Consider the following 21,639-nt stretch of genomic DNA (forward strand, 5'->3'; position numbering starts at 1 on the left):
TCAATGCCGATCCTGCATGATAGCTTATATGAGCACCAGGATTACGAGATCCCCATTGTTTCCGCGATTCCTCCAATCACGTCCGCGATTGATTATCGACGCGCGCGGTTCGGAGGGGCAGTGGGATGGACGTCATCCCGCCGACTCTGCTTAGTCTTCATTTTCGTACTCGGCCTTCCTAAAGGGAGCATCAAGTCCACAGTGGCATGACGTGGTTTTGCTATATCCGCGACTCATGGCGAGGCGCAGCTTGAACTCAAAATCCGCAAGGATGTCCTCTCGAGAAGCCAAGTCCGTGTCACCGACTAATGAGGTGCCAGCCAGTTACCAGGCTGGAGGCTTTGTAAATTACAGGGTTGCAGTTGCGTCTCCCCACTGGCCATGATCACGGTTAAACAGTTATCCAGAAACGGACTTTGCGATCATGCTGGTTCGGTTTAGCGATCTGATGTTACTTCATGATTCGACTGCACTATAGATTATGCACCGCCTGACTCAGCATGCTTGCTAGTTATGTACACGCCGACGACCCAGGTTATTCCACCAATTACGCGAGCGTCTTCTCGCCCTTCTCAATAATGGGAGGGGGGCGCTGAATGTCCTTGCGAAGGACGTAGCGCTTGAAGATATAAGGCAGCCAGACCTTTGTCTCGTGAGACAAAAAGCTCTTTGTAGGTACGGAAAAGACCTCTGCGTCGCGTGTTAGTAAACGCGCCTCATCGATGTTATAGTGGGGAAAACTTACGATCCAATTCCTCAAGGGTCATCTGCTTAGTCTCACGAACAAAGCAGAAGATCATGCCCCAAGCAATGAGGTTGAGTCCGGCATAGAAACCGAAAGCTCCAGTGGGAGTCATGACAGTCTTCATACGAGGGAATGTCAAGCCGAGAACACCGGCGAAGGTGTTGTTGATGCAGACAGCCCAAGCCATACCCTGCTCTCGCTGGATAGTGGGGAAGACCTCAGCTGAATACTGGAAGGCCACAGGTCCCTCACCGAGACAGTAGGCAATGGTGAACAGGTAGACGAAGAGGACGACTGGGCCAATATTGGCAGCTCGGTTGTCGCTGTTGTTGAGAAGAGAGAGACCACCAGCCAGCAGGAAGATACACATGAAGGGGAATGTTGCCAGGGTCAAGAATCGTCGGCCCTTGGTATCAATCAGGAAAAGAGTAGGAATGGTGAAGACAACCTGGATAGCACCATATCCCAATGAAGCATACAGAGCCTCGTCGTGGCTATAACCAGCCTCTCGGAAGATACTAGAGCTGTAGAAGGAGATGATATTGATACCGCACATCTGCTGGGCCAGCATGACAGTGCTAGCACCATAGTTGGCACGTCGAATCCTGGGAACAGCGAAGCAGTCCCAAAGACGGCGAAAGTAACCAGCGCCGGCGTTCTCGCGAAGCTCCTCGTGGTAGATGATGTAAGAGTAGTAGTAATCGCGAGCGCCGATGATGGGGTGAGCGCGAAGCTTGGACATGGAGACGAAGCCATCGGCGATGCGGCCGTGCTTCATGAGCCAACGGGGAGATTCGGGACAGAAGTAGATGCCGACTGCGAGGAGGAAGGCGGGGATGAAGGCTGAGCCGAGTTCAAGACGCCAGGCGATGTCGCCGATATCTTTGACAATGACATTGGCGCAGAAACCGAGGAAGATACCTGCTATAGTCAGTATGGAGATTCAATTGACCGATTGTGGGATGAGGGTCTTACCAATAACGACCCAAAGTTGCCAGAACATGACGAGGGCACCTCGAATTCGAGCAGGAGCCATCTCGGCGGAATAGATAGGCACGGTAGCATTCTTGGCACCGATACCGATTCCCATGATGAAACGGATGGCAAAAAGCTCTTGCCAATTCTTGGCGAAACCTGATGCGATGGGGGTAGCAACCAAGCAACAGGCTGTAATGAAGATCTCTCCACGTCGGCCAAAGTAGTGGTTAAGAGGGTCGACAATAAAGGCACCACTAAATACTAATGTCAGAAAAAGTCAAGACATCGCGAGATTTGAAGCTTACATCAAACCAGCAGTAAGGAAGATGATGGAGTTGATGATACCAACAATCCACTCATCGCGTCCCGTACCATCAATACCAAACTCTTTAGGGAACGAGAGATTAGCGCCATTGGCACCTGTCTGATCCCATCCCTGCGTAGCAGCACCAACAGCGCAAAGGCCAATCGAGTACCACAGCATCTTGGATCCATGCCACTTATGATCCCTCTCATAAATGAGAGCAGCGCGTTCGTCATCGAGAAGATTAGCTGATTCGAAGCTATCGGGGTCACGAGCGATGAGGGCTGCTCGGCCGAAGAGGTCGACGTGCTCGGACATGCCATTGGACTCGGCAAAGGCGCGAGCGTCAGCGACGACTTGATCCTTTGTTCTGCTCTATAATATCGGTGAGTTACGAGAGATTGAGATGGGAGGTAAGGGGGAATGTACCTGCAGAGGGTTCTGGACAATATTGAGAGCGACGGATTGACGACGACCCTGAGAAGCATGCTCTAGAATCTCAGCACCGCCCTTCTCAGGCGGAGGCGTGACGGACTTGTCATCATAAGACGAGCCACCATGGCCAGGTGAAATATCCTTGTCATCCATGTTAAAGTCCAGTAAATCAACAGTCAGGACAGTGAAAGAGGAGAAGAAGAGAGACGCTGCTGAAACAAACAAGATCTCCGTAACCTGAGGCTGTTGTTATATATAAGCTTAAATTTAAAGCACGGCAGTTGGCAACCCTCTGGGGTCAAACTTGGCAACCTGAGCTGCCAAGCCCAGGCAGCAGGTTAACAGTCTTGGCCGGCATGATATCACCTCGCGCCAAGAGCGTGTTGGAGGTGTGCTACCCCGTGGGATCAACGCGGAGAAGAGGAGCTCATTGGATGGGATCACTAGAGTGGGGTGCAGTGCAGGACTTTTTGCTTGCTTATGCTTGTTTGCTCTCTGCGATTGAAGATCATTGCCTTCTCTACGGACTGAGCAATTACTGCGAGACTGCAAGTTCTTTGTCAGATTGCCCTGTTGTTATGAGGCATATCGATCTCAGAACAGATTACAGAGATATCCCCAGCTTTCACCTCATGCGGAGAAGAGTAAAGAAAAGTGGCTTTAGGCACCAGAATTCTTCCCTAAAAACCAAGCTTGTTCCTCTCTCCTCCCCGCCTACCCCACATGTTGTGCCATGGGGGAATAACAACCGCAAAGTCTTGGCCCATCCTTTGAATTTCTCCACTTGAGCGCTTGATCCAATCAGTGGGATGTTTATTTCACTGCCTGTTTTTTAGATCAGGAATTTGGTCTGAGCTTTTTGGGGAAAACGGGCGTTGGCGAACCATGTGAATGAGGAGGAGTTGGTGCTAAGTGGGACGGAGGGCAAAAATACGGGTGCCTAATTGAGGTTATTGAGTGTTGATTAGTTGGGTGAAAATTTTGCCGGCGAAGATGAGGCTCGGGTATCTCGGGCAACGTTGTTGAGGGATCGTTTCATGGCTTGCATGGTCAAGTCAATGCTACGCTCTGTGGCTTGAGACTTGAGTCAATTGACTGGGCAGCCGTAGGGCGAACCTGTCTCTGTTGAAGCGTTGTGAGCCATTTCTGTCAGCAGTGAAATTGAGTTGACATCAGCCCGTTAACGTTGTAAATAAACTTAAAATGTGATCGTTGTTTGCGTTGATCAGAGTTTCACTGCAATCGTGATCACTGGGGGGGAACAAACAGTCAACAAGCGACTTCAAAGTTCACTAACTATGACGATGACTCTCGTAAATAACCCCTGGTCATCGGAGCATTTCACGATAGTCGAGATGCTTCCAGCAGCCATGCCCGCTAACCCAAACAACACTAGCCAAATTGCGGCTCAATGGCATCAACACCAGTGTTCAGAGAATGGTCTGGCCATTGCTCATTCGTGCATATTCCCTCAGGTTTGGATCATACCATGGCATGAAGATTTATGTAACAAATACCTACCAACATCTACCAACGAGACCAGGATCCTTCCATGTTTCGCTCAGCCAAATTTCGTGATCAAATCCTGTCGCGTAGCGACCAACGCGTCTCCACTCTTACCATTTTCTCTCCAACGTGCAGGATCGGGTTGTATCGGGAATACCGGAAATGGCCTCAAAATCTCTGAAACAGGTCCATGTCTGCATTCCTGGCCCCAACAGTCGTCTGCTCTCATACGCTGGACCCAATAAGCAGGATCAACACGTGAGATTAAAGAACTGCGCTGGTAAGACGGGAAGTAAGAAGAAGCTTAGTAGCCAAGATGTCCAGCGGAGTTAAGCGCTCCATTTGAACTCGTTCGGGTAAAGTGTCGGGGCCCCGTGGGAAAATTGTAGAGCCTTGGTTTTGATCCTGCAAATCCGGGGCAACGACATGCAATGTCTTTTTTGTATTCGGTCCTATACCTCGATCTGCACTTTATGTTACCAGACTCGGAGAATTATGTAACTTTAAGACCCTTCTCTATTGAGGACCCTTGCTGAGACGTCAGACCAACAGATTTCGGAGCAGAGGGTTTAAAAACCAGCTGTGAGCAGAACTGGGAGTAAACATGTAAATTCTAAATACTTAATATTTTCACCATAACAATGATTAAAATTTACATTATACTAGAGCATAATTAAAAAAACTTGTCAATACAGAGATAGTATTAAAATCGCTATTAGTTATATTGATTCAGCCATTCTGCGCATTGAAGAGGCGTAAGATGTTGATTTTAAGTTAGGTGCAAAAATACCCTACACCAGTATGCTTAGATTTGCGGCCTTAGGCAGATCGAAAGACAAGAACGCACGGGATACCTAAAGGAGTCATCTTGACGTTGATCTCTCCCGCTTGTATCCACCAGCCAGGATCTCTATCGGATAAACTTGCGCCGTTTTTGCGACATGACAAGACAGCTCCGTCACAGACAAATACGTCATTTGTCAAATAAAACACGTGAGAGACTTTGCGCGTCTCGTTCACGCGTCGCGCTACAAAATCTGTTTGCTTGGCATTATCCGTCAGCCAGTTCGGGGATCTAAGCATAACTATCTACGTATGTCAATTACATACTCAGCACTGTCTTTACTTCAACGACCTCTTGCGGACTGAAAGAATGCCAAGATCTCCAGCTCTTGTCAGCTGCTCAACATCATACGACTTTTGCATGCTAGGATGTCGTGGCTGGCCTGGAAGACAGAACCAGTGCTGTGGCTTGCAGATATATTGAATATTCAATACCAACAAAGTTAAGAGTCGTACACTCAGGCTGGCTGAGGAGGGGTTGCTCTCAGGTTAAAACTTTGTAGCACCGATTGACTCCCATTGTCAGTTTTGCTAACAAAATTCCCTGATTTTCTGTAACCGATCAACTGCAACGCTATCGCATTCTTTATTCTCTCATTCTCCTGCTCAAAAACCCTCAAGGGAAAGAACTGCTTCAATGCCGGACATAGAAATTGAAGATAAGGTATGGGAATCAGAGGTGATCCTCATTGATTCCCTCGGGCGAGAAGGCACTGTATACCGCCTGGTGTCTGACCTCAAACTTGACCCCACACATAAGGACCCAGAACCGTTAAACACATACTGTCCAGAGGGAGAACACTATGCCAGACTCAAAAAGAGTTTGTGCGCAAGTCTCGGTGTCGTGGAAAAGGAGTCGGAACTATTTTTGTCTCTACTTTCTCGACACCTGTATAAATGCTCGCAGTGTAACCCCTTACCAGTGGCAGGCTTACCGAACACCAGAGCACGATGAAGACATGTTTTACCAGCCCACAAAAGGCAGAGCATCAAGCCGGTCGATTTCAAGATCAAAGGATTGACCATCACGGCAGACGGTAAGGAGATAGTCCAGGGGCGTGCTATGGTATTCAAGATTGCTGTTGAGCATGAGGGCAAGATAATCGTGTTGGAGGAGAGATTGGCGCCTTTTCACAAACCAGGCGAGTTGTATCGAGATATTATGAAGGGGTTATTGAAGAACTAAGCTTGCAGTAACTGAAGTTCTCATATGGTTGCGAACTAGATATGGTATCTGTAGTTACTACTTGTGGTTAATAGCTTCAATCATTATACAGAACTTGGCATAAATTTCCACCACGGGATTGACATCAACAATATGTGGCTCAGATACAAACAGAACCTTAGTACCGCTAAATTGGCCCAAAGGACACTGCATCGACGTTGACACCTGTGTTAAGACACTTGAATCCAATACCAACACCAAACTGGTCATACTGGGCCAGAACCTCTTCAGTAAACGTGCATTGCCCGTCAAACTGGTACCAATCCAGATAATAACCAGTTTCACCGGCATCCCCGCTATCCCCTGGCAGGTTGTTGAGGTTATCTGCAGGCCCCGCGAGACAGTGAGCGCCTATCATGGAGCATCCATTGTTACTGTTATCGTCGATAATCTGGTCGACGCGAACGTAGCCTTTGAGGGAGTAGCGGCCTGCTCTGAGGGATTTCTTGTCAAGCTCTTGGTAGAAATAGTTCTTGTAATCCGAGCCGGGGCCGGTTCCGGGTCCAAACAGTTGACGTCCGGATGCAGGGCCTTCCTTGCTCTGGTCGCTGAGGCTGAAGGGGTTCGGGTAAGGCGTCACTATCCATGGCGCAGTTGTGCCATCCTCAAAGTTGGGATTGATGAGATAAGTCGGCTCTCCTTCGACGGTTGTGGTGGTCGCGGTTGTAATCTCGGGGACAATGGTTGAGCTTTCAGTGGTGGCTATGGCTGTAGTAGTCTCGCTGCTGATGGCCGTAGTCGATGTTTCGCCCTCGGCGGTCGTCGTGGTTGTATCCTCAGCGGCTGATGTTGCAGCTTCGGAGCCAGTCGTTGAGGTTTCGGTGCTGATAGTGGAGGTAATAGTCTCACTGCTCAAGGCCGTCACAGATATTCCAGTTTCAGTGATCACACTGCTAATTACGGAAGTGGTGAACGACCCGGTGCTCGTCTCGGCCAAAAAGGTGGATGAAGCAGATTCGGAAGCAGAAGAGGTAACGACTGAGGATGGCGATGGCCGACATGGGCCTGCATCGACCACTATCAACGATGCGAGTGTTGCAAACGCTGCAACTGTTAACTTGTTGGGAAACATTTGGAAGCATCCTCACTTAAAGAGAAGCGAGCCTAGGGAGCTCAAGATCGATAAAAGGAGCAGGAACAGCTGAAAATATCAGCCTTATACTCTAAGACAGACACTGAGAGAGAGTCAATAAGCAAGCAGTCACACTAAGTATGTGGATGATAGTAGCGTTTCAATAGTCCAGAGCAGGAACTTGTTAGACTAATAGAATTGCTAGTTTGATGGAAGAAGGCTGAAGGGATATGAATTCACCTCTGGACTAGTATAGGAATTAAAAAAAAAGACAAGATTAAAGGCATAGGTGATTTGCTTATTATTGGTTGCTTCTAATTATGTTCTGTCATGTCATTAGGCATTTAGAAGACTATAACTGGAAGGGAAAACTATAGTAATATCTATTAAACATCACTTAATACTACTGGAAGTACCCTGACGACATGAACCTAACGTTATTATATTCAGCTTATTCAGGATTTAGAGATTATCTTAATAGATTGTGGCTTGATCATAATGCGGCCCGCGGAGTAGTATGCTAGTATCGATAGTAACCTTACTGCTAATAGCTGCTGTTTGATAAAAACAAGCCTAGAGCATTGGATTATAATAAAACCTTCCCCATTGCCATTGCCATAGTCTTAGATACTATAATTTAATCTAAGTTAATCAGACACTATTTAAGGAAAACACTACCTGCACTAATACTTCCTCCCTGCTATAGCAAGCTCTAGAGGTTATCTAAAGGCCTCGCAAGACAGTTAGCGCTTATAAAGAGAAAGTATATACTATTTAGCATCGACATTAAGGCTATATAACACTACTTATACTAGCTTGATACTAGTGACCTCGCCTCCCTGAAAGGCTGTAGAAATGTCATGATAAAGCCTGTAACCATCGATATGGATTGCCCAACGAGAATCAAGAATCTACGTCCATCCATCAAGAGCTGGAGCATGGAGCTCTGGTGGAATGTTTTGATATTGGATGCTTACCACACCTACTCTGCGCCAGCCTGGGTGAGTATACAAATTCGAGACCAAAATGCCAACTATGAGTCTCCCAGTTGCGTAGAGTGGAAGCACAAAAAGCTGCTGCTGAGACTCAAGACTCATGACGTCTGCTCTAGGACCATCATAATAAAAGTTTGTGCTTTCTGGCCCTCCACAGGAGTTGAACTGGAAATTGCCTATCTTAAAGGATTTGACTTCCATGTTATGCCACTCGAGGGAATCGACGGGGAGAACGAGCCCTTGTAGCTCGAGGATACCGTTTGCACTAAGGACCGAAACCCCGGCTGCCTCTCTTGCCGGAGTTTTAATGACACGACAAAAGTACTCTTGTTTATGGTGTGCTGATGGGTGGGGGTGAAAACATATCTGCCTGTCTGAAGAAAGCCATGACCAGCTAGGGGCACGATGAGCCGCTTGATGGCCTGAAGGCAGACAGCCGTTGGCTTTATAGACCCACCATGAAAGATCAGCGATGATTGTGGTCTTCTACATTCCTGCGATGTACTCATCACTTCCCACGGATTGGATAGTTTTGGCAATCCCGGCAAAAGCGATAAGCTTATCCGTATTGAATGTGAGGTGACAGGCCGAGTAAGCAGTGACGATCTCATGCCAGCGACTGCAAAACTCCTCTGAACTCAATGTGTTCATCGGTCTCATCATGGGCCAACATATATCCTTCTTATAGTTATCCTCAAAGCGAGGTGGTAGGCCAGTCGGAAACATTTGGAGTGCACCTCCTCCGTTGCATTCCCAAGCCAGTTGCCGCATCCCGAAGTGAAGCACACGAGGTACTAGGAATTGCTCCTGAAAAACCCAGCCACGTTCCATCAATGGTGATTCGCCAACCTCATCATTCCATAAGTCTCCATCAATAAAGATATTACTTCGCAGTTCTTCGTTATTCTTCAGGACGAGCTCAGAGGGGAGGACGTGATTCCAGGACTCAGGGGAAAAGATCGATGGGTTTTCGCCTTCGCCAGCTGTATATGAAGCCGATAGGTTTAGAAATGAATTCGCGTATACGTCGCCCATCTTTAAGGCTTCCGCCTTCCAGTCTCCACAGGCAGTATCTTGCATAAAGCAAAGTGAGTCTATCCAAAGGTAACGAATCTGAAGTAATCTCGTGACCTCAATTGCTTGCTGGAAGACGCGTGGCAGACGCGACGTATCTCTAGAGCGCCTGAAGCGACTGAGCGACTGAGAAGTGAGCTTCTCATATGTATAGTTGCTCCACCGATGACTCAGTGTCATGTACGGCCCGGCGGGTCTTTCTTCTTGGAGGAGAACTACATTTATCATGCCCTCATCTCCAGCTAAGTCTAGCAGACGAGTGGGATACCAATCTACACGCAGGGGTGAGCAGCATGCTGTATGTAGTTGTCTGCAATTGCTTATCCAATCTTGGATTTGAGGAATATTGATAAGGTTCGAAGCGCAATCCTCAGCATATAAGCTTGTCTCTGGAACCTGTGCAGCTGATTAGAATTAATGAAGATAATAAGATATCAAGATCGCTTTCACCTCCTTGCTTGTAAAACTTGAGCTCTACCAGGCAGCCTGACTTTTCGTCGCCTCCGTGATTGCGGATTATGATCAACTGACGAACCTCCAAGTTTTGACGACCACGACTGTCAGGTGGCAAAATTTCGTCGGAAGGGCTATGACGAGTTCTTGGTTGTGCCTCTTGCTCGAGAGAAGCGAAATCAGCTTGAAAGTGACTAGCAATTCATGTTTGTTTGAGCCATCGTTCATAAACTGCGGGGAAGTAATTCTCTAAGAAACCAGCGTGTTTGATGCAGATCCAGCATTTTCCCTCAGCGTCTGGGTCGAATGAAGGGTACGCTACGGTAGTTTCCCGTTTGGGATGGATGGCTTCTACCTTGGGGTAGATGTCGCAAATAGCATCGTGACAAGGGCCGCACACAGGCATTGCAAGTGAAGATTACTTATAGGTAGGTTGAGGGGATATTTGATGATGTTCTGCAGAAAAGAGGGCTTTAAAATCCCTCACTTGAACTGACTTGCCAGTCTTTCAGAAATGAGCTGAACCAACATGCATAATCGTATAGCCAGTTAGGCTTTTCGAACGATACAATAAGTGGAGCTAGCTTGCCAGGCGTGTGACGATAAAAGTGAAAGGTTATTTTATTTGGTTTGTCTATGTCTGAGAGATTATCTCGCTGATCGCGGATTGATCGTAATTCGATCCGCAAAGCAGTATAACACTGGTTTGCCCAGCCAGCTTCGAAGCGACCTTGTTAAAACCAGCAAGAGCCAAAGCAGCAGACCCTTCAACAATCATGCTCTCAGACCAAGCAAGCTCCTTCAACGCCTCCTTAATATCATCTTCGTTGCAGTCAATCAGTTTATCAACAACTGCGTTTGCCAGTCCAAGGGTAATAGTGTTTTCGTCGATGCCACCGGCGACAGCTTCGGCCAAAGTGTGGAGATGCTCTGTTTCGACGACCTGACCTGCTGCCATTGATGCAGCTAGAGCCTTTGAGTTTATTGCCGAAACACCCCAGACTTTGATGTGTGGGTTGTTTGCTTTGAGGACAGATCCGATGCCACTGATAAGACCTCCACCGCCCATGGAGATAAAGATGTTATCGATATGGTCGCATTGCTCAAGTAGTTCAAGGCCAATGGTACCCTGACCAGCAATGATATCGGGATCGTTGTATGGCGATACGTAAGTATAATCACCCGAGGCCGCAAGCTTCTGGGCATGTTGTTCAGAAGCACCAGTCTCAGCACCATACAGGATCACGTCGACGCCATATGACTTGATCGCATCAAGCTTGGCGGGAATGACGATCTCGGGAAGGACAACAGTGAGGTTCTTGGATAAGGTCTGCGATGCCAAAGCGCAGCCGATGCCGTGGTTGCCAGATGAAGCAGTGATTAATCGACCTTGTCCCGGGGCCGACAGTTTGGACATGGCACCACGGACCTTGAAAGACCCCGTGAGCTGGAAGTTTTCGGCTTTGAAGAGCACGTTTGCTTTGTGACCGCGGCCGACCTTCTTGGCGGGGATGAGAGGTGTTTGGTAGATGTGATGACGAATGCGGCTTCGTGACTGCACTGAAGCTGCTGCTATTTCTTGAAACGTCGGCATGGTGATGGTAAGTAACTACAGAGAGTAAAGAAGAGTTGAAGGGCCAAGACAGGCTTGGTGAACAGAGATCGATGATGGAGCGATATGCAGGGCTCGGTGGCATTTATGTTGAGTTTCCTAGCTTCAGTTGCAGCCAATCATTTAAAGCACTGGGTTGTCTTTACTAAGGCGCGCAGTGAACATGTTAGCATGAAACTAAGCTAAACCATACTTAGCAGCTCCTTCAACTTCGGCTATTGGCTGCATCGCCGATAGAATCGAAATTCATGGGATACAGAACGCCTTGAGTCATACGGTATTGATGACTTTGAGCTGTGTCTTTCAACCTGATGAAGAAAACCAGGTCCAATTTCGGGCTAGTAGGAGGAGATCGGCATGAGAGCTGCAGTATTTAGACCTGCCTAATCGGGATAATTAAGCGTTAGCACCACTTAAAGGCCAGAGGGCGGAGCAGCTTCATCTGATTGAGATATCATATTAATTAATGTATCGGATCTTGTGGTCAATATGATATACTTAGTAAATCTTAACACATAACCTCGTTCCAACGTCAGCCACCAGCTGAAGCCATTCCCCCTGTGGTTTCTGATCTTTCTGCTCAACACATTTCCCAAACATCTCCCAGACCTTGAGAAACTTGCGATTACTCTCCTTTGTCGTCTCAATAGCATCAAACGCCTTTACCATCCAGTCATGCTGTTTCACTTTCCTATAATCCTCCCGAGCCTTCTGCTTCTCGGAGTCCTTGGCAAGAAATATCCTAACTTGGATACAATACAGTATCAACGCCGCGAGACCAGCTGCCAATGCAGTCGCCACAGATGACCCGTCCACGATCTCTGGGGGAGTTCTTCTGCCTGGACCGCTGTCGACTTCGACTTTATCGCCGGGAAAAGTGTAGCTGAGCTCAGAGGCATTACCGACGTAGTCTACACTTGCACCTGAGGAGTTTGCGGCGCCGATGGTGAAGATCTTGTTTGTTGCTTTGGAGGGGTATGTTGGGGCGTTGTGGGCTCCTTTGTCCCTTGCTGAGCAGAACATGAGGATGTTAGCGTTGGCAGCCTCGACAACAGCGTTCTCGAGGTCTTGTCGTTCTCTGTCGTCCTTGGGTGGATCGATAGTCCATGACATCGAGATGATCTGGACTCCTTGTACTATCGCTGCACGAATGGCCTATTGACGTTAGTTATTGCTATATACCACATGATAGGTTACATACCTTTGCGGCACTTCGGGCGGTGATGTTCAGCTTGGTTCCATCTTCAGAGGGAGTATCCTCAAGTCTAAGTATGAAGAGAGATGCATGCGGACACATGAGGTGTATATTCTTCGCCATGATAGTTCCGTGACCAGTTCGGGACATGTAATATGGATCAAGAAGGCCTCGGTGTTCAGAGCGTACGCAAAAGCTTCTGCCACCTGTAAAATGGTAGTCGAGATCCTTCATGTCAACTCCATCATCGATGATCGCAATCTGAATTGGTTCGATCATCTCGCTGACCTTGGTTCCAGGGGCCACGGGATAGTTTGCCTCGGCTTCAAAGATCAGCTTTCTGAAGTCTGTCATGCACTGGATCCATTCGTGTTTGGTAGTATGCTCTGGGGCCTCTTCAGCACGGGCGGGGGTCTTGTCCGCCCGTCTTCGGTGCATATTTGGCCACTCCAATTCGACTTCGATACTGGGACAGAGCTTCTTCATCCTGGCCTGGAACTCGTTGACGTTGTGTTCAGTTCGGGCGGATGACTCAAGGCCCTTCTGTTGTTAGTATATGTCCATATGCTGATAACTAGGCAAGACTCACTTGCTGGATATGAAGTTTGACGAGGCCCAGTTCGGGTAGCTTTGCCAACCCTCCAGCCTCGCTCCAGCCTCTGAGTACAGCATTGTTACCGCTCCAATAGAGATGGACCTCTCGTGCCTTGGGGGCCGCGGTGAGGGTGACTTCGGTGCACAAGTCTGTCTTATTCCAGTCCCAAACCTCAACGCCAAGACCTTGGAGCGCCTTCTCAATGGCCTCGTCACTGTGCGATGGGGAGTCAGGATCAGAGTCCTGAACAAAGACACGTAGGACAGTCTTGACGCCCTTGCTGCGGAGCTGGTTGAAGATGTGCACCAAGTCTGACCTCCCAGCCCCATCGGGTACGGGCTTGACTTGTATGCGCGCCAAGGTCCTCGACTTACTTGGCTGAGGTTCCTCGACGGTGATTCTGGGGATCCAAACGTATTGGAGAGTGTCCTCGAAATTGATGTTGCGCAGAAGATTAGTGAGCCCCTTTTGAGTGAGACTTTCACCTGGATGCACCATGCCAGAAAGGTGAAAGCTAAGCTCCTTGTCTACGATATGTCAAAGGATAATTCTATCCAAAAGCCGTATTCAGACGAAAGGTTAAACTTACCAGAGGGGACATTCTTTCCATACCAGATCTCCATGGCGTCGGTGCAATCCCGGGATCTCAAATAGTGCAGCTTAAGTAACTGTTCAACACCTTTCACAATAGTCTCATCTACTGGATCTGATTTGCTGCCACTCTTCTTGCTCTTCTTGGACTTTGCCGTTCCGGATTCATTGGTTGCTTTCTTCTTGCTGCTGTCTCCAGCATCTAGAATAACACTTGGAGCTGGCGAGGCAATGGGCACAGAAGGCTGGAAAGTGATACTGCCTCCATACTTGGTTCGGTGGTCGACTGGTACGCTATCTCGCATCTCGGGTCGCATGGAGCTGTCAGGTGGTAAGATAGACGGCATAGATGACGACATTCCACGATTTGGAACAGATTCTGTGTCTTTGCCAGGCTTATCTGCTTCGTCTGCCTGCTTCTTACGACCCTTTCTGACACTTTCCTTGTGACATCTATAAGGAGAGAGATTCGCCTTATTGAAGTCACCGCTCGTGCTGTTGGATATCGCCTGATCGCCCTTGTCCAGCATCATCTTGATATACTGCAGCTGCTCTCTCTTGCAGTTCTCATAGTCAACAGCAAGGTGGAGCGGCGTGTTTCCATTGTCGTCTTTTGCTGCCAAAACCTCAGGCTTCGCTTTCTCTATAAGTAGATCAAGGAACTTGATCCTCTTGTGAATGCCTATATGAAGGCAGTTCATGCCCTTGCTTCCGACGATGGAGATGATGCTGCTTATGTCAGGATGAGCCTCGCACATCCACTGCACCAGTGGCTTCTTTCTCTGTTCGATCGCGAGGAACAGTGATGTACGCTCTGACCGGTCTTCAATCTCGAGGTAACCTTTCTGTCGGCAGAGAAATGTGATGAGTGGTTCCATCTTATCTAGATTAGGAAGAGACTTTTTGTCTTCCTTGGCTATGATGTGAAGAGCCGTCGGCTGGTCGTTGTCTCCAGTCTTGCGGGCGAGATCTGGTCCCCGATGAGTAGCAAAGTCGGCGAGTTTCTTGCTGTCGGTGAGGTCGAGTTCTCCATTGCGAATATCTTTGAGGACTTGAGCGAGCATGTCCTTCACTGTGACTTTCTCCCCCTCCTCATCTCCATCTTCATCCTCACTGTCACTGCCGTCGCTAGAGACATCACCAGCTTTGGACGCTAGGATCGTTGGATCTTAGCCAACAAGATGATAGCGATAAAATTATGGAATCTGTGCTGCATGCTGTATTCAAGAAGTACCCCGACCAAACCTCTCTCGAGTGTCTTCTCCCCTGGCTCTTATACGCTGTCAGACCACTCACGATATGGGAACTGGCGACTATCATCTCGTTCTCAAATGAGAGGGAATGCGCTAAAGTATCTCCCAGTTTCATGGCTGTCGATAGGCTTATTAAGAAGGTTGAGAATGACTTTGCTGGTATTCTTGAGGTGGATCACAACGAGGTCAGGTTTAAGCACCCACGCTTTCACGAAATCATGGTCAATGGTGATCTTTCAACTCAAAATGCCGAAAATAAGGATTATCTGTGGAACAAGGTCAAAGGAAAAGCTCACCACCTCATTCAAACCATGTGCCTGGAATACCTATCTAGAGATTCTGTTCAGGACTACGTCAGGGAGACCTTTGCAGTTGCAGACTCAGCGACCTTCGAGACACCGCCTTTCCCAGACCGCACGAACCTCGCTTCATATGCAATCCAGGCATGAGCACATCACTATTCTCTCAGCTCCTCTCTTCCGGATATATCTGCCTTGTCATCAAAGAAGGACCTGGTTCAGACCCTGGCTAAAGCTCAGTGGTGTCTATCTAACCCTGCCACCAGACGTTCTCCCTGCTTCCAGTCTCTGTTCCCAATCTTTGCTGGACTTGGCCTCCCTAATGTGGTGGAGCCGTTGGGTAGTGATGATGCTTTACGCGGTCTTATCGAAGCAGCAAGTAAAGGATAGAAACGAGTTGTTGAAGATCTTCTTGGTGAATACGACTTCACGCCAAACGAGACATGGGAGGTTCTCAAAGCTGCGTCTTCTTCTGGTAGTGAGGAGCTGATGATTGCCCTGCTGGACAAGATAGAAGCCAAGGGGAAGATACCTGACAACTTTGAGTGGCCGCCTGTGCTGATATACCGGGCTGCTAATTTGGGTCTAGAGGGCTTTGCCGAAAGGATACTTAGTCTTGGGTGTCCCGCAGATCCAGATGTTGACTGGAGAAACGAGACATCTATGCAGGTATCCCCTCTATATCAGGCAGCTTGTCATGGGTATACCAATACGGCTCGAGTACTGCTGAAGCATGGCGCCAGTATGGAGTACACGAGTCTATCTAGGAGAAACCCGCTTCACAAGGCTGCGCTAGAAGGCCACACCGAGACCATCAAAGTCATTTTAGAGGAGTCAGAGGTCAACATTGATTGTCCTTCTGAAACAAATTTCACTCCCTTGTATCTGGCTGTTCTTGGAGGCAACCATGACACAGTGAAACTGCTGTTGGAGAAAGGCGCAGACCCGAACATGGGCAACTCAGATTCTCACACCAGTGACGATAAATGGGCACCCTTGCATGCGGCCACCGACGACGGTTTCATGAAATGCATCAGGCTACTTCTAGACAACGGAGCTAACCCAAACATTCCTGGACCGTCTGGAACGCCGCTGCATTGGGCAATTACTCACAGCCGTATCGATGTCCTCGACATGCTTCTTGGAGCTGGTGGTGGTCCTCAAAGTCAGGCTCTCAAGAAGCCTCTTCTAGTCACAAGCGTCGGGTCAGAGCTGACAGAAGCGAGTCTAGGTATGCTGAGAAGACTTCTAGAGCTTAAACTGGACGTCAACTGTAAGGACCTTGAGGGAGACACTCCACTCACCACTCTAATACGCTCGGGCACAAATAAACCAGCCAACGAATACATTCACAGAGACAAAGCTTTGAAAATGCTGATAGACCATGGAGTTCACGTCAACCTTGCCAATGATGAGATGTGGACGCCGTTACAATATGCAGTTATTGTGAATTATGGCAATGCAGTCCAGATGCTGCTAGAAGCAGGCGCTGATCCGAACTTGACCTTTAAAGACAACCGGACACCTCTCTGCTCCGCGCTTCACTATCCCAAGTTCCTTGTGTAGCTCTTCTATCGGATACTGAGTTACCCGAATGATTGTACGGGATCGTAGAGAGCAATTTGTTATTTAACGCCTTATAATATGTGCCTATTGCAGTTCTAATTTAATAGTACAATGTGAAGTAAAGCAAAATAAGGGAAGAAACGCCTTTACTGCTGGGCGATGCGAATTTCTGTGATGTTCCCCTTGGAGAATGCCACGATATCCTCAAGGACATGCTCAATAGGGGTTACATACCCATATCCGTCGTCGTAGGACTCTCGGTGCTTATGTCCTCTAAACACAAGTCCAACAATACCACCAAGTTCATCAAAGACGGCAGAACCAGAGTCGCCCTTGGCGCAAAACTTGCCTGGCTGACCCTTGACGCCTGGCTGACCCCTGACAAAAAAGGTGTCGCCTGCAAAGATACGCTCTTTTGTCTCCAGTCGATTCCCCTTCCCGAGATACTTATCCTCCTGCAATGTGACTCTATCTTTCACTCCCCAGAACTTTCCAACAGTCGGCCCAGTAGTAGATCCGACTTTGAAGGCTCGGCCGACTCCGTTAGTGCCCTCAATCGACCGCATTTGTTCTGTGAGTGGGTAGCCGAATGTTTCGTCGGGATGTGCCGCCGGATCGTCGTACTTCGAGGCCCAGACCTCACCTGTTGGAAGATCGTGGGACCATGGTCGATGTTCATCGAGGAGGATAAGTGCCCAGTCCATCCTTCTACCATCAACCTTCCGCTGGAATCCCGCAGCGAGAAGTAAAGTACCAACCTTCTCTCTCCCTTCATCAAAGAAAGCCTTTTTCTGTCTGACATCGGTCTCTAAAGCCTCAATTTCCTGCTTTACTGCTTCGAAGTTTCTCGTAGCTATAGGCTTTTGTGGTCCGTCCTGAGTTGATTGAAGCCTCACTCGAGCCCGTTCTTCTCGCTGCTTTTTCTCTCTGAGATCTATGTCGGTTAGAGCAACGGTGAAATTGTGCTTGGTTCGGGAAGGACTTTCGAAATGGACTGGGGCGGCGTCCAGTACCTTCTCCAGCACCTTGTTTTCTTTGACCATGCCATCCGGGACCATATTTGGAGAGAATCCGAACTTGTCGACCTTCAACAGATCACTGCCCTCCAGCGGAGGTCCAGGCATATAGCCTTTCTCCTTGGGGTCTGGCACAAGGGTAAAGCCATCAAACGCTGGCCGTACGACGTGGTAGTTTGTGAGGGCACAGGTTCGCCAGACTGGGTTGTTCTTGGTTTTGATTTGAATGAAACATCCAAGTGTTCCATTTCCGGGATTGACTCGCGTCTCCTCACTTGAGGGCTTTCCTTGCGTGTCTTTGTCTGGTCGTTCAAGATACTTGGCTGCACCAAAATCAGCACCGATATGGAGGGTGTCGCTATAGTTGCCAATGATGCGTTTATTAGCGAGTTTGCCAGCATCGATGCGTGCTTGGACATCAGGACCAGCTAGTGGCAGTAGTGGGAAGGTGGGAGAGAAGTTCTCGCTGCGTTCAATATGGATATGAACCCCGCGCCATCCTACTTCAGCCATGGTGGCTTCGACTTGATTCATAATCAGATACCAGGTGTATTCTTTTGAGTCATCGTCTAAACCAATATAGATAGTTGGAGGGTTCTGTTTCAAATTCGGGTTGACTCCATATCGCTGGAGGGACAGGCAAGTAAGGTGATCTCGAAATGCTGGTTGAAATCGAAGGCCGACTTCCAACTTGTCGCTAACGTAGTCCCACTGGTTGGAGAGAGCAGGGTCACCTACTTCGTCATAGTATATAGTTTGTAGAAGCTCAGGTGAGACAATCTCGAGGTAGATCTTGTCGGGAAGATGGCTGGTAAACTCAGTCAACCAGCTAGCCATTACCTCAGCGGCTTCCAAAAGCTTGAGATGACGTTCCGCAGACCAGGGGACTAGGAGAACAATCGTGGGACGGGCAGATTCTGGGTCGAATGGCTTTTGTCGCAATTCTAATCCGACCTCAATCTTTTGCGCTTCTAGGGACTCATCGGTGGTATCTTGCACGATCTTGCACTGCTTCAATACTGAGAGGGTTTGGTTGATGATGTCCGGTTCAAGTTGAGCGACATGAGGAGGCATTTGCGTTGTGATTGTCTTCAAAGGCAATTGCCGTAGCTCTGGCCACCCATAGCGTTTCCACCCGATCTGTACAGGAACAGGGTCACGTCTAGGCAAAAGAGTCCCCCGACCAGGTTTCGATGGAGAACCGATTGAGAGGCCTAGCTGTTGTACACCTGGGTTTCGGCCTTGCTTGTCCATCGTTGATGGGTAAAACTGTAAGGGATGGATTGTTAGACGCGAATCGAAGCAATGAATGGGATTTGGAGCGTATGAAAGTAGAAAAGCAGTCGAGGGAAAGTAACATGAAACGAAAGCTAGGGACTGTGCGACACCGAATATCTTATCGGCGGGAAGATTTGATGTGTGTTGGTGAAGATATCGGTGCTCTTATTGGGGGATTTACAAGAAGCTTACCTCTGAATTTTGGGATGATGAGAAGAAGAGAGTTGAAGTATTGAGGCTGATGAATGTAAGTGATGATGTGTGGAGCTGGTCACGTGGGGTGGGTCACGTGGGGCTGAGCAACGCTGGGAATTGATGCCATTTCGACTTGTCGGCTGGGAGACGCATCAGAGCTTCTTATAACCCGAGATGGCGGGCAAATGAGTCACCATTTAGGTTAACATCATATCAGCTTTAAGCTGTAGCAATTGGTCAATTCTTGTGATGTAATGTCCAAGCTTTGCAGTTAAGATTTATAGTTAGAGCTTGAATCTGCAGACCGAACTTAGTTAATAGACCAAGTTCTGTCTGCCAGAATACATCGTGAAAGCTTCTGGGTAAAAGCTTATATCAGGAAAAAAAAATATCGTGTTGTCATTCATTATCTGTGTTTGCAGCCTAAAGCTTAACCTTATAGGCCGCCGTCATCCATAGTTGTTTCTAGTCATCCACTAGCCAGCAAATCTCCATCCTTCGGGCTCACCAGCTGCATCCTCCGCGGCTTTTAGGTCCTTGTTCTTCTTAGCCACGTACCATTTTGTGATGAGAACGAAAACCACAGTGAGACCACAGCCTGTAATGATAGCACCGCCTCCAGTCTGATAGTAAGGCTCCTGGTTGCGGAGGAAGAAGTATGGTGTAAACCAGTGGGAAACAGACGACACGCAGTTGGCGTAAGCGATGAGGGCAGCACGCTTTGTGCGGGGACGAGGGACAACAGTTGTCTCCCAAGAGATTTGGAGCTAAGAATAAGTTAGCGAATCATCTTTCTGTGGATAATGACTCATGAGGCGGGTGAGAAAACTCACATTAAGACCGACGAATGGACCAACGACGAGCAGGATCATACAGAAGTACCGGGCGCCAACGTTGAGGGTGGTAATCATGACAGCGCAGCCGATCAAGGTAAGAAGGATAGGGACAATTATATGATATCCGTGTTCCAGTCGTCGACCAGAAGACCACGAGACGCCCATCATCACAAGGAAGGCGATGATAGGAGGAGGAGCCTGAATGAGGTAGGTAGTGGTTCCGGAGAATCCGAGGGTAGCGACAATCTTGCATTACTGTTAGTACTTGTTTTACAGTTGAAGGAAGAACAACAAGTTACTCACGGAGGGGAAGAAGTCCTTGTAAGACTGTGCGATGATCAAGAAGAAGTGGATAGCCGCAAAGAGATGGGCAAAAGGCTCCTTCATACACATCCAGAAACCATCCCAGTAGCCACCAGCATCATCTTCAGCAATGCCACCAGCGGACACAGTCTGACGATATTGAGCCATAGCCGCCTCTTCTTCGGTGATGAAGTATGTACCCGTCGAGTCAGGGAAGTTGGGGATGAACCAGAAACTCACGAGAGCCACCAAGATACTGACAGCGCCTGGGCCAGCAGTTAGCTATGAAACTGTATTGTTATACTTGAAGACATACCTTCCAGGAGCAAGAACCATTTCCAAGCTCGAAGGCTTGCAACACCCTCCATGTTGGTCAAAATACCAGCAGCCAAAAGTCCTGAAAGGGCCTGCGAGATGGTATTTCCCGCATGCCAGATACCCATCCTCAAAGGCGACTCATGCTTCGTGTACCAAGAAGAAGTCATGAGGGACACAGCAGGCACAAAGGGACCTTCAGTGAAGCCAATAAGAAAACGGCAGAGACAGAAGCCCCATCCTGCAGTAACAGCAGGCATACAGATAGTCACGCAAGACCAGACAAGCATGCAGCTAGGGAGAAGAATTCGAGGAGTTCCTTTGGCGAGGATGACGTTGGCGGGAATCTGAGAGAGGATGTAGCCCACGTAGAACATGGAGATGCCGAGAGACCAGATTGTATCTGTCATGTGAAGATCTTCTTGCATGCCGGCGAGTCGAGCGTTGGAGACGTTGATTCGATCAAGATAGCTACATCCGTTAGGGAGAGAAACGTGAGGGAAGATGGAATGACTGACTTCATTAAAAGCATGGCTGTGACCATGGGAAGGAACTTCCAGTCGAGCTTACGAACTAGAGATTTCTCAATTGCAGCTCGCTCCTCGGGAGTCTTGTCCTTGATGAGCGGATAGCGCTCGAGGATCTCATCTTGCGCAGGAGCGACCTCTTCGTACTCGACATCCCGTTTCATGTCGAAAGACCCAGGTTTTGAGTGAACGGAGCCCGTCATGATGATCACAGAACTATGTCTCTCGCGAAGATTTCAGGAACAAGTGACAAGGGTGAACGATGAATGGCGAGACAAGTGCTGGTGATCATTTTTAAAACCATGGGTATCATACACTTTTATACATGCCAAACCCTACCCCAAGCTGGGTAACTTCTTCCAAGAATGCCAGGGTGTTGTTACTCCAGCGTGTTATTCTCGCTCTTCCATCCGAGTTCACTACCGCGG

At 48.4% G+C, this 21,639-nt stretch overlaps 9 protein-coding genes across 9 annotated transcripts; 2 read left to right on the top strand and 7 right to left on the bottom strand.

The window, feature by feature from the left end:
* Positions 1 to 547: 547 nt before the first annotated feature.
* FVEG_01545 (hypothetical protein) lies at positions 548 to 2,666 on the bottom strand (the record flags this gene model as incomplete). Its single annotated transcript, XM_018888551.1, has 5 exons — positions 2,457 to 2,666; positions 2,029 to 2,402; positions 1,721 to 1,977; positions 746 to 1,666; positions 548 to 690 (listed from the first exon to the last, which is right to left on the bottom strand). Exons 1-5 carry the CDS (start codon positions 2,613 to 2,615, stop codon positions 548 to 550), a joined length of 1,854 nt encoding a protein of 617 aa, XP_018744478.1. The 5' UTR covers positions 2,616 to 2,666.
* A 2,305-nt stretch (positions 2,667 to 4,971) lies between these two features.
* On the top strand, positions 4,972 to 6,134 carry FVEG_14858 (hypothetical protein). Its single transcript, XM_018903875.1, has one exon. It carries the CDS (start codon positions 5,449 to 5,451, stop codon positions 5,764 to 5,766), a length of 318 nt encoding a protein of 105 aa, XP_018744477.1. The 5' UTR covers positions 4,972 to 5,448; the 3' UTR covers positions 5,767 to 6,134.
* Positions 6,135 to 6,163: 29 nt separating this feature from the next.
* Positions 6,164 to 7,108, bottom strand: FVEG_01544 (hypothetical protein; the record flags this gene model as incomplete). Its single annotated transcript, XM_018888550.1, has 1 exon — positions 6,164 to 7,108. The coding sequence occupies one exon, from the start codon at positions 7,106 to 7,108 to the stop codon at positions 6,164 to 6,166; it is 945 nt and encodes a 314-aa protein (XP_018744476.1).
* Positions 7,109 to 7,871: 763 nt separating this feature from the next.
* Positions 7,872 to 10,074, bottom strand: FVEG_01543 (hypothetical protein). The gene is made up of 2 exons (XM_018888549.1): positions 9,628 to 10,074; positions 7,872 to 9,573 (listed from the first exon to the last, which is right to left on the bottom strand). Exon 2 carries the CDS (start codon positions 9,403 to 9,405, stop codon positions 8,590 to 8,592), a length of 816 nt encoding a protein of 271 aa, XP_018744475.1. The 5' UTR covers positions 9,406 to 9,573; positions 9,628 to 10,074; the 3' UTR covers positions 7,872 to 8,589.
* Positions 10,075 to 10,264: 190 nt separating this feature from the next.
* On the bottom strand, positions 10,265 to 11,224 carry FVEG_01542 (hypothetical protein; the record flags this gene model as incomplete). Its single annotated transcript, XM_018888548.1, has 1 exon — positions 10,265 to 11,224. One exon carries the CDS (start codon positions 11,222 to 11,224, stop codon positions 10,265 to 10,267), a length of 960 nt encoding a protein of 319 aa, XP_018744474.1.
* A 516-nt stretch (positions 11,225 to 11,740) lies between these two features.
* Positions 11,741 to 14,687, bottom strand: FVEG_01541 (hypothetical protein; the record flags this gene model as incomplete). Its single annotated transcript, XM_018888547.1, has 4 exons — positions 11,741 to 12,397; positions 12,444 to 12,977; positions 13,027 to 13,559; positions 13,622 to 14,687. The coding sequence occupies 4 exons, from the start codon at positions 14,685 to 14,687 to the stop codon at positions 11,741 to 11,743; spliced, it is 2,790 nt and encodes a 929-aa protein (XP_018744473.1).
* Positions 14,688 to 14,821: 134 nt separating this feature from the next.
* FVEG_14857 (hypothetical protein) lies at positions 14,822 to 16,741 on the top strand (the record flags this gene model as incomplete). The annotated part of the gene is made up of 2 exons (XM_018903874.1): positions 14,822 to 15,247; positions 15,566 to 16,741. The coding sequence occupies 2 exons, from the start codon at positions 14,822 to 14,824 to the stop codon at positions 16,739 to 16,741; spliced, it is 1,602 nt and encodes a 533-aa protein (XP_018744472.1).
* A 146-nt stretch (positions 16,742 to 16,887) lies between these two features.
* On the bottom strand, positions 16,888 to 19,011 carry FVEG_01538 (hypothetical protein; the record flags this gene model as incomplete). The annotated part of the gene is made up of 1 exon (XM_018888546.1): positions 16,888 to 19,011. One exon carries the CDS (start codon positions 19,009 to 19,011, stop codon positions 16,888 to 16,890), a length of 2,124 nt encoding a protein of 707 aa, XP_018744471.1.
* Positions 19,012 to 19,625: 614 nt separating this feature from the next.
* FVEG_01537 (hypothetical protein) lies at positions 19,626 to 21,414 on the bottom strand (the record flags this gene model as incomplete). The annotated part of the gene is made up of 5 exons (XM_018888545.1): positions 19,626 to 19,997; positions 20,064 to 20,312; positions 20,370 to 20,635; positions 20,686 to 21,155; positions 21,203 to 21,414. 5 exons carry the CDS (start codon positions 21,412 to 21,414, stop codon positions 19,707 to 19,709), a joined length of 1,488 nt encoding a protein of 495 aa, XP_018744470.1. The 3' UTR covers positions 19,626 to 19,706.
* Between the last annotated feature and the right edge of the window lie 225 nt (positions 21,415 to 21,639).

Source organism: Fusarium verticillioides, chromosome 6 (genome assembly GCF_000149555.1).
Source record: "Fusarium verticillioides 7600 chromosome 6, whole genome shotgun sequence".
Classification (NCBI taxonomy): Eukaryota; Fungi; Ascomycota; class Sordariomycetes; order Hypocreales; family Nectriaceae; genus Fusarium; species Fusarium verticillioides.

Excerpts from the sequence above, each read along its gene's own strand:
- FVEG_14858 (XM_018903875.1), top strand. The coding sequence starts at position 5,449 with ATGCCGGACATAGAAATTGAAGATAAGGTATGGGAATCAGAGGTGATC.
- FVEG_01543 (XM_018888549.1), bottom strand. The coding sequence starts at position 9,405 with ATGATAAATGTAGTTCTCCTCCAAGAAGAAAGACCCGCCGGGCCGTAC.